General features: G+C 39.7%; 1 protein-coding gene across 1 annotated transcript; it reads left to right on the top strand.

The window, feature by feature from the left end:
* Positions 1 to 200: 200 nt before the first annotated feature.
* On the top strand, positions 201 to 12,170 carry LOC145764965 (casein kinase I-like). Its single transcript, XM_082576683.1, has 9 exons — positions 201 to 332; positions 737 to 847; positions 959 to 1,107; positions 3,088 to 3,316; positions 3,561 to 3,731; positions 6,358 to 6,506; positions 8,146 to 8,245; positions 8,842 to 8,954; positions 10,717 to 12,170. The coding sequence occupies exons 1-9, from the start codon at positions 257 to 259 to the stop codon at positions 10,795 to 10,797; spliced, it is 1,179 nt and encodes a 392-aa protein (XP_082432809.1). The 5' UTR covers positions 201 to 256; the 3' UTR covers positions 10,798 to 12,170.
* The last annotated feature ends 3,368 nt before the right edge of the window (positions 12,171 to 15,538 follow it).

Below are 15,538 nucleotides of genomic sequence, written 5' to 3'. Positions count from 1 at the left end.
AGGCTACAAATTTGAATGTATATCGAGCACAAACTTCAAACTTGGTTAACTCTGGTACCGTACCATAAGCTTTTATTATTTTTCAACTATTGCCAGTGCTAATCTAGGAATCTGTATCATTTCTAGGAAACTTACATACATATATTTTATTTTAGTTGGAGCTTCTGAATTGTGAGATTTAATACCCCAATTTATACAACAGGCTACCTATTTTATTCTTTATACCAGCTGTTCATCTTTGGTAGGCTAGTTAATCATGGAGTTGAGAGTTGGAAATAAATATAGACTGGGAAGAAAAATTGGAAGTGGTTCTTTTGGTGATATTTATCTCGGTATGATATTTGTGTAATTTAGACCTAACTTTTCTTTGATTAGGAAATCATGTACCTGAAAATATGTTTTGTCACGTTACCGTATTTTGTTATAAAATTGACTTATAAAATTTACACATAAGAAAATGTGATCATGTGCTCTATAATTGTTATTCATAAAGAGGATATCGTGTGATGTCGAAAATGTTTGATCATGTAAAATTTGTTTTAAAGTAGTTTTGTTTTCTGTACATCTTTAAAATAGATATATATGTTGAATCTGGTTATGTTACAAGACACATTCTCTACCAAAGCCATATCTTTTTCAAAAAAATAAGTTCTTTGTGTTGCATACATATAGATAACCAATTAACCATTGCCATGCATTCATGTTAGTAATAATTTGTTAACTATATTGGCACCAGGTACGAATATATCAACCGGTGAGGAAGTTGCCATCAAGTTGGAATGCGTGAAAACCAAACATCCTCAACTTCACATCGAAAGCAAGTTTTACAAAGTGATGCAGGGTGGAGGTGATTGGATAATTACTTTAAATCAAAAGAAGTTGTATTTTATGAATGTTCCATGCCAAAGACGCATATACAACGTAAAATTAGTAGATTAATAAACTTTCATTTTTGTAGTTGGTATTCCGACTGTGAAGTGGTGTGGTGCAGAAGGAGACTACAACGTTCTGGTGATGGAACTTCTTGGACCCAGTCTAGAAGATTTGTTTAATTTTTGTTCAAGACGATTTAGCCTAAAGACAGCTTTACTGTTGGCTGACCAGTTGGTATGTATTATAAGTTCATACTTTTTCTGTGATTGTTTTGTTTCGAAGTTTGTTACGTATCACCACAGTTTTGAAATTGAAGTCTGTTCATTTGATACCCAAATCTGAACCTTTATTATTTCCACTATGATAGATTTTAGTAAAGAAGTAACTTTGTTGCACCATAAACAGATAACACCAGCAACGACACATCATTTTGCAATTAGCATAGTATATATATACATGGGCGTCGACATAGGGTGGGCAAAATATATTTTGCCCACCCTGTTTTCATGACTCTTTTGAAGTGTTCGTTACAATTATTTCCGTTTTTGTTAAACGCTGAATTATCCAACCAACTGCAGCGCAACTTCTTGTTTTACGCTATGTCTCTCGCTAGGTATCCGACAGAAAAAAGCAATTTTGCAACAATGCTGCGTTGAAAAAAGGCGGTACTCACTGCATTGTTGTTGCTACGGCAACTGCAACACGCTGGCAATTCGGTACCCGGACATTTTGCCGAAAGACATTTTGCTGAATGGACATTTTGCCGAAACTCCTTTTTGTGTTATATCTATCGATATTCTCCACAGTGTGTTTTAGTCTATCATTCACAACCTTAGTCCTTTCGGCAATTTGTCCATCGGCAAAATGTCATTCGGCCAAATGTCCTTTCGGCAAAATGTCCGTGCACGGGCAATTCCTGGTGAGAGAAAGCCACGTTTGATCTTTTCTCCGAATGGTCGCATTTTTCCGAATGGTCTCAATCAAACTTCAGTTCCGGGTCAGCATAAGGGAATATGAATATGACATCATAATGAACATGACAATAAAATAACCGATACAAACTCAAGACGTACTGAAACAATCGCTTTTTACAAGTCTTTCCTCACAAACTTGTTGCTGGGTATTAATTGAGGCACCGCGCGATGTTGTCATTTCATTATTGAAAAGTTAAACATGAAGCAAAGTCAAACATCTATTCGCGCATTCTTAAAACCAGCTTCCAAAAGGCGTCGAGATAATAACGCTGAAGAAGCCACGTCCAGTACGAATGAACGTAGAGATGACATTGATGAAGAAAGCAGTGCTTCAAGGATGGACAGTGGTGAAGTGAATGTCTCAGGCAATGCACCGGTAGTTGTAGAAAACAGCATGAGCTATGGAAATCTACCTGCTTCATTTGTCGTTAGTATTCTGTCGGATCAGCTTCCGGCTTGGGAAGGTTCCGTCAGCACAGTCACCTGTCCGAACATTTTGCGGCAAATCCGAAAGCGCCACTTTAAAGATAACAGGTCACGAGTCACGCGTTTTTTAGGTCGCAAAGGAAAACATAAAAGAAGTTTGTTTAGTTTAGCAGCGCTCATAAGATCGCAAGGCGCAAGAAAGCAAACATCAAACCTATTAAAGCTTAATTGCTGCAGCGACGCTAAACGCAGTCTTTGTGAGAAAGACTAACCATTACGAATTTGCGAACATACACATTCAATGAAATCTGTTAGAAAACTCTCGCCCACCCATAATTCCTCTCTTCTAAGAAAAAATTGATATAAAAACAATGAAAACTATTAATACTACAAAAAAGTGCTCAATGCTAAGCAAAAATACAAAGCAGAGCGAATTAAATCAAATATAGTTATTACTATCTGAAGCCTTTACAAATTGTTTCACCTAACGGATCATCAGAAGGTCTTATTCAAATAGAATCTTTTCCATCTATTTGAATAAGACCTTCTGATGATTCTATTTGAATAAGACCTTCTGATGATCCGTTAGTTGAAACAATTTGTAAAGGCTTCAGATAGTAATAACTATATTTGATATATATATAAAGAATTAAACTAGAAGTTGCAATTTTTTTGGTTGCACTACCGCATGTTAGCTTTTTTCAAGCATTATGAAGTCAGTTTTTACCGCAGGTGCTTCTGATCGTTTTTAATTAAACTATCATAAACGATAAGTTTTGTCTTACATAATTTTTATCTTGTTTTTGATTTTCAGATCAGTCGGATTGAATACATCCATAGTAAAAATTTTATACATCGTGACATAAAGCCTGACAACTTCTTGATGGGCCTGGGTAAAAAAGGGAACCTTGTTTACATCATAGACTTTGGCTTGGCAAAGAAATATCGGGATGCGAGGACCCACCAGCATATACCTTACAGAGAGAACAAAAACCTGACTGGGACTGCGAGATATGCATCTGTAAACACACATTTAGGCATAGGTATATAACACTGCTATGTAATATGTATTCTATGCTGTTATAAGTCTTTTCTTTTTGGTGTTTTATTCTTAATTTTCAAAAGTAACTGAATAAAGCAAAAACCCAACTAGACACTTCAATTCAAGAGAAAACTCGGTAAAGTTAATCAAGACTCTCCGTAAAGGTTTTTACATGTTTCGCCCTACGATTGATGCGTTTCAATCTTCAACTGATCATGTTGATCTTTAATTAAATATTTTCACAGAGCAAAGTCGACGAGATGACCTTGAATCACTCGGATACATCCTCATGTATTTCAATCTCGGCTCGTTGCCATGGCAAGGGCTTAAAGCTGCCACCAAGCGACAAAAGTATGAACGTATCAGTGAGAAAAAGATGTCCACCCAGATAGAAGTGCTCTGCAAAGGCCACAGTTGTAAGTTATCAAGTGGTTGTGATTTCACAACTTAGTTACACTTTGTTTCTCGGCAGTCGATTTGTAGCAAGAATTGACAGCGATAGACACCGTGTTTCGCCCATGAGGCTGGGCTCGTCAGTATCGCACCACTAGTGTTAAACTGTTTTATTTGCATCAACAGCGCACGGGTACAAATAATTGACACGGCGAGAGAGCACAAACAAACATAGCCAGGTCGAAGACTTTCAGAAACCGGCCTGCCACACCCCGCGGCGGCGGGGAGCGGCGTGATTTATGGGGTGACGATGCACCCGGAGGGTTAAGTCCACCAGCTTAGGTCGCGAGGGCCAGGCTGGGGAGTCGAGGTACCTGTGGAGGGAGAGTGTGGATCGAAAAACTATATGGCCCGTCCGCAAATTTAGAATGGCGGAGCGGGCCAGGGAGACAGGCTCTTTCTGCATAGCCCAGAAAGAAGCCCTGCGACAAACCGGGCGACCCGTCGTGTGTGGACGCTGGAACCGGCAGTAATTGACCGCCGGGCAGCGCCCACGTCTCCTTCACGCGTCCTCGCGCAGGTACTTTGACTCTTATACCCGGTCTGCCAGTAGGCAGAGCGGATAAAATTGGGGTCTCCCACGAGGAAGAGAGTCGAACCATTTATTCTGCCACAAAGGTATTCGACCACCGCTTTACCAGTCTGTTTAACTCTTATCTTTGTGGAAAGAAAAGAGCCAACAAAACCAGCAGGCGCCAGGGCAAAGGACATTGTGAAGAAAGGGGCGTTCTTCCCGGCTATCAACACAAGGCTGAACACTCACTAGTACAGCGAGCAGTTGCGATTCGCTAACCATAACGGTATAGCTTCCACGCTAATTGTCGCTATATGTCAGGGCATCGGTTGGTTAGCCACTGCCTGGTGTCGTCATCGATGGAAATTAAGTCTTCCATACCATGGGGTGGTCTATATAGCCGGCAATCCTTGATAATGTGGGCTGCCGTCTGCATTTCGCCACACTTACAAGCAGCACTCTCTGCCAAGCCCCAGCGCAACATGTCTGCACCATAGCGTCCAACACCAGTGAGCAAACGGTTACGCCTTGATGAGGCAAGTCTAGAGAGGCCATGTCCCAGCTGGTTTTCGGACGGGGATCTGAATACTTGGCGAAGTGGGGACGTGCTGCTTGACCATTGTTCACACCACGCCGCGTGGCACCACTGTTTGCTAGGGCTTCCAGCAGAGGCTGCCAGAAGGTCTTGTGCAGCGCGTACAAATGGCTTTCTTGATTTTAGCCACTGCTTTGGTGGATATCTCAGCAAGAATTGACAGCGATAGACACCGTGTTTCGCCCATGAGGCTGGGCTCGTCAGTATCGCACCACTAATTCTGCCACAAAGGTATTCGACCACCGCTTTACCAGTCAGTTTAACTCATATTGTTGATTGGGTGGTCTGAATGGCTAGCGTGGAAGCTATACCGTTATGGTTAGCGAATCGCAACTGCTCGCTGTACTAGTGAGTGCTCAGCCTTGTGCTGAAAGCCGGGAAGAACGCCCCTTTCTTCACAATAGTTACACTTTGATAATTGCACCTAGCTTTCATGGGTCTGCTACTATTCGGCGAGTTTCCTATTCGGCGAGAGCCTTTTTCGGCGATTTTTTGAAAATCCAACGACGCCTTCTGCAAATCTGACAATTGAATATTATTCAATATTCAGACATTGAATCAACGGAAATACGAACTGTTAGACTAATTGGGTTCTTTGAATCGTACGTCACCGTCTGTATGCAAACTTGGAATATATTAGTTATTTTTGTTACCTAGCTTAAGTATACTTTTAGAAGTTAGTGCTGCCGGACCTTTTTATTTTTTATACTAAAATTCGTATCATCAAAACTACTTTACTTCTGTAGCTTTAATGTTTTATACAAATTGTTGCAACTATAATCTTTCTCCTTAATTTGCTTTTCACTACAATTTTTTTTGTATTTTTATCACTAAATCAAGCCATCTAACTAAATCTAATTCACCACTAAATCTAATTACAATCCAAGCTGTTGGCCACACATTTATTTTAATTATTCAAAAGTACTAACTTATAGACATAAACATGACGAATTTTAATTGAATAGTTTCAAACATTTTATTTTTTCTGCACGATTTCAACGTTTAGTGACGTTAAAACGATGTAAAAACGGCAATGATAATTAGGCTACGGTATCCGACGATTTCCTTTCAAAAATTTCAAAAAATCGCTGAATAGGGAACTCGCCGAAACGGGCCATTCCGAGCTTTCATACCGACGGTACTTATATCAGTTCTTCTCGGGCAAGTCTTGTTTCACTTGTGATGGTATTTTTTAGAGAGACCCACTTTATTAAAGTAAAAAGGCAATCAAAATCTATATTTTAGAAGAACAAACTGTGTTGATCACCACGAATGTCAGTAAGCCTTATATGATATTATTCCGAGTCTATATATTATAACATGCATGATCAATAAACAACGAAAGAATAAGTAATATTGACTTGAACTCGAAGGATACATTGGCACACAACTGTCATCATATGGCCGGTCTCAGGTTTCTTACCAATCTAAGTGTAGAGAAAGTGTTCTGTACAATGATATGTTGTTTTCTTACTTTCAGCCGAGTTTGTCACCTATTTGAATTACTGTCGTTCTCTGAGGTTCGATGACAAGCCTGATTATTCTTACCTCCGCCAGTTGTTTCGGAACTTATTCCATAGACAGGGATTCACATACGATTATGTATTTGACTGGAACATGCTCAAGTTTGTAAGTATATGCAATATCAACATAGTAGTAGTACCTGTGCTTAAATTAATTCCTGTGCAGAGCAATGACACTGACATGTTGTTAACCTAATAACTAAAGTCAGTTGAGAAGCGTGGTCAGAATGACGACCTTGCAAGGAATCAAAATTTCGTCTTCATCCAAATTCTATTTTGCCCCCTGTTGATAAAGGCCAACTCTTTGTTTACAGCTATTGCCTTGCAACTCCTATTCTTCGTCTCGTTCTGTCCATCGCATCTTCCTTAAAGGGCGGGGAAACCCAAATTAACTTTGCGAGTTTTTTGTTTCATCGTGATGTCATTGTGTACAACATGCGTTTTAGCAATAAAAAAATCCAAATTTTGTTGCCCTCGTCTCGCTAGGGCCGCTTTTGTTTGATACCCGTTTGCGAGGTCTCGTTGCGCATCAAGCTATGATTCTGTTCTCTGTGACGTCACAAGGTACATATAGTTGTGGCCAAAAGTTTAAGACCAGACTTGATTTATGACGATTTTTGCATTACTTCAAAATACTGCATCAGATATAAGATGATGCATAAAGATGATGCAACTGAAACAATATATGATGCAGTATTTTGAAGTAATGCAAAAATCGTCATAAATCAAGTCTGGTCTTAAAGTTTTGGCCACAACTATATGTACTGCCGCCAACACATATATGTGCGTGTCAGTGTTTTCAAAGTTGATAAAATACCGTTCCAGCGCAAATAACATTGAAGCTGCCTTGAGACCAGCATTGGCAAACATCGAGCGACGGCTAGACTTGCTTCGTCGCAGAGAGCAGTCGCACCCATCACACTGAATAAATGTGTTTACTGTTGTTTGGTTTTGTTTTCAGCAGGCTACAAGGCCTAGTAAAGTAGTAGGCTTCGAGTACGGAAAACTTGCTTTTAGTTTTCGTTCAAATTAAACCTTTCAATATATATCACAAACGTATATTTCGCATTGTTTATTCCTTTAACCGTAAAGGGGGTCGCGGAAAATGTTAGGAGATTGAAAGGGGTCGCGAGCAAAAAAGTTTGGAAAGCTCTGCTGTAGAGTGTAGATACTAAACTCCTCTTCAGAAGATTAGTTTAGTATTTACAGTATATGTTGGGCTCTATTTATTTTTATTAGATTGCTATTAAACGTACATGATAAAGAGCTTTTTATACCTAAATTTACCAAACTGTGGTGTCCGATCGACTATTATTATTGTTTGTTAATGCTTTAGCCCCTCGAAGCTAGTCGCAAAGTTCAATGAAATTGTAAAAACTGATGAAACAATCTCAGCCGCAATGAACTAAACCACCCAACATAATTATTTTTCTTTTTTTTAACTAACCTGGTATGAAAAACGTTGTCATTGAAATTGATCAGATGTTGCCATCTGAAATTTGAGTTCTAATTCTGTGGTGTCGTATTGACGGTGGGTGGGTGTGTACTGTGTGGTGGAAGATTGTCTTTATTGTGAAGCTTGATACAAAATTGAACACAAAGTAACTAACACAATATTCTGTTTCGAATATTTTTGTTTCCTGATAATTATTATCAGTAAGCTTTAAATGATAAGGCGTAAGGCCATGTGTTTTTTATATTTTCTGCGATAATAAAAATAATTTAATATCACTACATTGCAACAGGGAAGTAGAGCTTCAGCTGATGGCCAAGGCAGGGAAGAACATCGTTCGTCACATGGAGTTTCTACTGGAGCCCGCCAAACTGCAACGCAGAACGTACAAAGTTGGTACAAACAATTTTCTGAGTGTGAAAAATTGAAGTTTTTTCTACTAAGCGTAGAGGCAGCACAGCTAAAATACTGTATTGTGATATTGGAGTATGGAGTACATATTACATATTAAGGAAAATAAATGCACAGTTATCCGAAGTTCGTAATGAAATACAGTAAAGTTTCGGTCTGATACTAAATGTAACAGATTATTTCTTTCTCGGTTGAAACGTTGTTTGTGCGTTCATATAGAAGTGAAAGTAATTGTGCGTCGGTTTATACAAAACTGCTTGTGTTGTGATGCGTAGAAAAATACATTTTAGTTGTTTTTATGCAGCGTTTCTGGTCACTTATTGTTTATCCTGTGAATCAAAATGGTGTGCCTTGGTGAAAAAACTGCAGCAATATAACGTTGGGTTGGTGGGCACCCGCTACTTTGAAAGTAGCGCGCTATCGTTACCGCGGAATTCACTACAATAAACCGAAATATACCGCTACCGCCTACCAGTCATTGAAAAGTAGCGCGCTACTGCCTACCTTTGATTGTAGATAGCTGTCTTTGATTGTCACATGGGCTCAAACAAATGGAAGTTGATTTTCTCTTTCACAGGTGCCTCGCGGCCACTTTCTAGAGCTGAGCGGGAGCGCAAAGTTAGTGCAAGGTTGCATAGAGGTTCAGCCGCCAACACGCAACCAGATTTCACCTCTTCGAGAGCTATGCAGGTGTGTATGGGGTGATCCAGATAGTGTTCTGTTTGTATTCAATGCAATCGAGGAAATGTTTTCGTCGATTCGTATAACTTCACCTTGTCACTGAGTTTTGCCCATTGTGCGTTTTATAATTTTGAATAACCAGCCTTCGAAACAAATGCTTGATATGCCAGATCTATTTGCAACAAAAAAACAAAATCCAGCCCTTCAGAAACTATGCTCAATACTTAGCAAAGTAAAATTTGTTAACTTGAACTAAACTAATTGTTAACTTCACCTAGTGACTATTCTACCATCAATAAGTATAACTTCAAAATATAGCTATATAACGAACTTACACCTTTCCAGTAATTAAAAGTCTAAAAACATTGCATAAACTTAAACAAGCTTTACTTTGTTGGCTTAAATTCCCGATAATAATTCATCATCATAATCCATCGTCGGTTTGTTCCCCACTAGTGGGGGTGGCCGATTGTTTCCGCGCAGCAATTGTTTTAATCCCTTTTCTCCATTTCACCCTGTCCCTTGCATCTTCCTCCTTCAGTCCGACTTTTTTAAATTCATCCTTCACTTGTTGTTTCCACGTTCTTCTTGGACGACCGCGTTTCCTCTTCCCGTCCACCTTTAGATCTAGTGCCTTTCTAAGAAAACTTCCTTCCTCCCTCCTTATCACATGTCCATACCATCTTACTCCATTTGCCCTTGCCAGTTGGTCTATGGTCTCTCTCATCTCTAGCATATCCAACAATTCTTCAGTCCTTTTTTCCCTTCTCGTTTTCACCCCACACATTGCTCTCACCATTGACCTTTCCGTTCTTCTCAGGATTGCCAGTTCACTCTCTCTCAATATCCATGTCTCGCTACCATATAGCATTGCAGTCCGCACACAGCTCCGATATACTTTCCCTTTCATCCTTAGTGAGAATTTTCTGCCATACAACATTTCCCCACATTCCCTGAACTTTGCCCAGCCCAATCTTGCCCTTGTTGTCACCGCTGCTTCACATCCACCACTTCCATTTATCCGATCACCCAGATAACAGAAGTCTGTCACTGTTTCGATGCCATGGCAGAACTCATCATCATGGCCTTCCACTTCATTCCTTCCTTTACTGCATTTCCCACAAACAAAACACTTCGCCAATCTTGTTGCGGCTCTCTTGACATTAGCACATCTTGCATGTACCCACTTTTCACATTCCTTGCATTGCATTGAATTTCTCATCACTCTCTTGCCACATATTCCACAGGGATCTACTTTGCTCTCAACAACTGTTCCTTCTGCTCCACTCACCATCACTTTTGTTTTTTCAAGATTCACCTTCATACCCTTGGTTTCAAATGCTTCTTTCCATTTCTCAAACTTTCTCTCCAGTCCCTCCATACTATTACTTGTCAAGACCAGGTCGTCTGCATACAAAAATTCACTCAATAAGCCCTCCCTCACTCCTTCAGTTACAACGTCAACCACAATAGCAAATATCAGAGGTGACAAAACTGATCCTTGGTGTACACCAACCTTCACAAAAAACTCGTTTGAATAATTTGATCCAACTCTCACTTTTGTTCTTGCATCCTCATACATAGACATCACAGCTCTCACTAATACCTCCGGTATACCTCTTTTCCTCATTGCCCACTCCATCACTTTCCTTGGTACTCTGTCAAATGCCTTTTCTAAGTCGACGAAACACATATATAGCATAATTAACGAAACACATAATTAACAATTCAATTCTCCAACACTGAAACTGATCCATATATTGGCTCTCAGGGTAGTAATCCCGGTCATTCCAGCATCCCACCTGGCACCACTCACGATGTTCTGGCTTTTGAGGGAGTCCGGAGGAAATGAGAATCGACGATTGTGACGTCATGTCCGGTCGGGAATCCCCGCTAGTGATACATTGTGGCGGAAAATTGCTCATTGCAACTTATGATGATGGTTTTGCACTAATTCGTCGTCTTGAAGACGTTAGAAAAGTTCAATGTGTTGCAGACCCAAAAGGAAATTATAAAAAAGTGTCAGAAATTATTCCGATCAATTCCGTTGATTGTTGATCGATGAAAAATAACGTACTATTTCCCTTTCTTGATGTTATACAATTTACGCGATTAAGATAACCTTTTGTCTTTGCTTCATCCACTTAGAATGAAGCACTCACAACGAACACGAACGACATTTCGTGTTTCAACACGTTGATTGGATGTAAAATCGATTAAAATGAACGATTTCATATAAAGCAATATTGTGAAAATTTTTTTACTGTTTCGTTTTTATTTGATCATTTGACACAAAGAAGTTGTCACTAAAGTCATATCATATTTTAACCAAAAGAAATGTTTGGAGCTCGCTTGGTGACTATGGTGAGTGTCAAAAACTTACGTGCTATAAAACTTACTTTTTATGCGATGGTTTGGCTTTCACAATATTTGTCCCAGCCATGTATTGGTCTTAATCTTGCACCTTGATATTTTGAAGCCAGATTTTTAAGCAATTTATTATTTTATTGAACGAAAGAGCGAACTGACGCATCGTGAGTTTGCTTGGTCGACAATTATGTTACCATAGTTTTGAGTTATTTTTCTTAGGGTCTGATGACTTTAGAATAAGAAATGGCACGTGGTTTTGCTTAGTGTTTTGTAAAGAATATCAAACATTTTTATGTATTGAGTTTTCAGTTTTCCACTCTTTCCCATTCACATCTGTTAAAACGTTACTTTCATGTGCTTTCTGCACCTCAACGATGATTTTGAGTAATTCTCAAAGTGCATAATGAGAGCAACTTTGTGCTCTTCGGGCCTTAAGTTTTTTACTGGACCAACTGTGCTGGTTGCTTTTGATGTCAGATGACGTTTAAGATATGTTAGTTTCTTGATTCATGATTTTGCTTGTAGCCCATTGTTTGTTCATTACTTTACATTTTAATGTTTTTTTGGCTCTCTTAACGAAGTAAAACTATCGTTTTTCACGTTTTCTTAACGACATGTGATGTTAATAGTATGTTGCATTAGCGTAAGCGACGACGACGAGGATAAACTGAATTTAACTCGTAAAATCCGTCATTTTTGTATTGATTGAACAGATCTTCAATCAATGCCAAAACGACAAATTTTGCTGCCTTGACTAACCAAGTCACCGACCTACACTGTGCCTGATTCCATTTTATCTCGCATTATTTCATTGTAGTGTTTTTTGTGCTCCAATAAAGTTCTTAGTGTTTCGTATTTGTCAATTGTGTCGTGTTTGGTTTTTTCCCATGGTTCTGTTTTTGTCTTCTATGAGTTATATTCATCATCAGCTACGTTGTCTGACTTTGTATTACCCCAAAGTCAGTTAATCAAGTTTTCATTGAAAAAATACGTTTTAATTTTACCCTGATTTTAAAAATCTTTTCAGAAACTTAATTTTGACAGTTTATAAACCCTTGTACACTTGTGGCCCACAGTACAGTTGCACAGCCTCCTCCCAACATTGTTTTTTTACGCCATTTATACTTTTCTTGAAATTCAACCAATAGGCTGCGTGTTATGATATTTTTAGGAACAAGCCATTTTAAAAGTTTAACAGCGAAGGATCAGAACCGTCACTCTGATAGGTTTGTAATTTTTCGCCGTATGGAGCCCCGAACAATATATAAGCATAACATACAATCACCTCGCTGAGGCAAAAGTGTTTAAAAACACCTCATGATATTTTGTTGCACATGTGCAAAACTGACATAAATCTAATTCAACGAAGTATCTCTCGCATCATAACATTGTATGTATGTCTTCGTGTCTCAATAACTTACAGTATTGGCTCTAGTTTGAAGACCATGATCCTCAAGAGATGGTCATAGCCATGTTTTATATTTTGTATTTTAGCAAGCCAATTTTTGCAATCACTGTATACCAGGCATTACAGTATAATGTGACTTTCCAAAGACACAGCCACGACGACCTATTGACCAATGTCAATGTGGTGCCCTTTCAAGCGTCGTAGGCTATAAGGAATCTCACAACTCGGAGAATCATGGTCACTCTAGTCTAACCTGATGCTTTTCTCAGTTTAAGCGCACAAACATACAACAAGAAACAATGATTCTACTCCTGGGCGTGCGCTTGAACAATGCTTTTCAAGAACAGCTTTCCATTCAACGGGAGTCGTATTTGCTACGTCGCTGCAGTAAACGGAGTGTTTTGACCTGTAGACACTTTACAGTACATTGGACACAATGGACAGTGAACCAGCTCTCTGTGGTCATTGTGGCCCTTTTAGTACTCAGCCAGAGAGTTGATTCTTGCTTTGAACTTTGTTTGGTACGGTAATTAAAGAAGAAAAAGGAGTAATGGCAAGGTTGCGAATCGAACCCACGTCACTGAAATCACTACCTTCCTAACCCTTAAACCAATAGGCCACGCTGCCGACGACAAAACGTTTACTCAATTTAATTTCTATAAGAAATGTTTCGAGAAGAACGCTCAAAATATCACTTGCATGAAACACTCCATCTGCAGCAGCGACTCACAAATACGCCAACGGTTAGCTCAATATAGTCAATGAAACAATTTAACCTGCAGACTTGCTTACAGCAAGTGGAAAATTCACTGTCAGTAGCCTACCCATTGGACGGTGACCAGGCTAACGTCAGTGATTCATGATTGTGTGAGCATGCAAAACTGCCAGGATTAACCTTATGAGGGTTTTCTCAATCCGAAGAAAAATATTTTCAAAATCAGATATCAATCAGGTGCCGAGCTCGATCACGTGTCTGCGAAGTGTTGTGGTGTGTGAGAGTTCTGTCCAAACCAACACTGGTGTGGGGTTAAAGGGTAAGATGTCTCCATTGATATTCAACTCACGCTTTGCTTCCCTGCTGTTCAGATGGAAAGCAGTCGACACCGTTTTACTTTAGCTGAGCTTGAGTTTTTACTTGTAGAGGTAGTCTGTCTTGGAGTTCTTATCAGTGGAGGCTATTTCGAAGCATTCATGTGCAGTTGTGCACTATAGCCAGATCGTCGGCATATAGGCTGAAAGTTTAGATGTTGTAGGTCAGTGGTTCTTAACCTTTACTAACCTTCTGAACCCTTACACTAATCAGCAAGCTTTCGTTGAACCCCAAATTTTCGCTGAATCACGAAAATCTACCACATTTAATAGTAAACATTACTGTATCAATGAGACTTCTGTTGTTGTTTTTCTGTGACCAATAGTGAGATTCGAGGCTTTGTCTAGGAAACAGCAATTCTCATTTCATTTTCGCATGCAAGCCGGTTTCGTTTTTTTACTTTAACATCCACCAGAATAGAAAACGCATGCTCGCAGAAATAAGTAGCCTAGTTACGAATGGCATGAGAACTTCAAGGGCAACTTTTGTAATAAGAAGATAACTTTCTATTTGTTGGCACTTGAAAGTTTGTTGTGTTGAAGTTTTTTTTTGCATCTTGCTTTCTTGAGGCTCGATAATGTAATCCAAGTATGGACTGTTTATATCTGCTGTTGTTGAAAAAATTGAAAATAGAAATCAATTTTCCTCAAAAAGTGAGAGCCCTGCTTCTACCGTTCCATGCAAAAAGCAAACGTGAGGAAATTCATGTTTTGAGAAAATAGAGATTATTTACCATCCTGTATGCCGCAATGAAGTTTCGGCTGGACAATATTTTCCAAAAATATTCTCTGATGTACCATTCAGTTTCAATAGGCCATGTGTTAATGTTTCAGAGGACGTTCGCGCCGAACCCCTGAAACAGCTTTGTCGAACCCCAGGGGTTCGATCGAACCCTGGTTAAGAACCACTGTTGTAGGTGGAAGGTCATGGATGGAAACATTAAAAAGCGTGAAGCCAGGACGGATTCCGGTGGGATGCTATCTTTGAGGCATTTTGGCTTGCTTCTTCGTCCACGACCAATGGTGAAAGTGAAGCTGCGTTGCAGACAAGCTTTATAATTATTGTAACTATGTGCCTGTCTGGAAGAAGTTTGCAAACAAGGCCCCTGTGTCATATGCAACAGTGAGATCAATGGACACGGCACCAGCCTTTTTCTTATAATTCTCTATGGCTTGGCTCATGTGAGTGACCTGTTCCACAGTTGATCGGCCACGGCGAAAACCTGCTTGCTCTGGCGGTAAAAGTGGTCGATGACTATGATTGGATCCACGCGAGTATGGATGAGCCGTTCGAGAATTTTATAAGGGATGCATAGGAGTGAGATAGGACGATAGCTCCTAGCATTATCAAGAGATTTGTTTGTTGGACTTTTGTATGGCCATGACGTCAGCTCGTCTCCAGGCTTTGAGTAACCTACTGCATTTAGGTGGTGCAGGTAGAAGGAGAGGAAAGCGTGCAGCAAGGATTTCAGTGCTTTGCCAGCGTGGAGGATGAACTCCGGGCATACCGTAGGCTACATGATCTGGGACGGGTGCTTTTTATGACTTAAGAATATTCGGAGCAGGTTGAAATTTTTCGTGGGTGAAATCTCGGAATAGCCTAGCTTATATTTTAATCAGATTGTGTTGGAATCTTCCACAATTCAAACACTTCCTTAGCTACTTGGCGAGCCCCGCTTTCATCCCCTAAGGCAGTGGTTCCCAACCTTTTTGACCTTGCGGCACA

The sequence above is a fragment of the Aplidium turbinatum genome, chromosome 2, assembly GCF_918807975.1.
Source record: "Aplidium turbinatum chromosome 2, kaAplTurb1.1, whole genome shotgun sequence".
Lineage (NCBI taxonomy): Eukaryota > Metazoa > Chordata > Ascidiacea > Aplousobranchia > Polyclinidae > Aplidium > Aplidium turbinatum.
The sequence above is the reverse complement of the archived record's forward strand: the minus strand, read 5'-3'. Positions and strand labels throughout refer to the sequence as shown.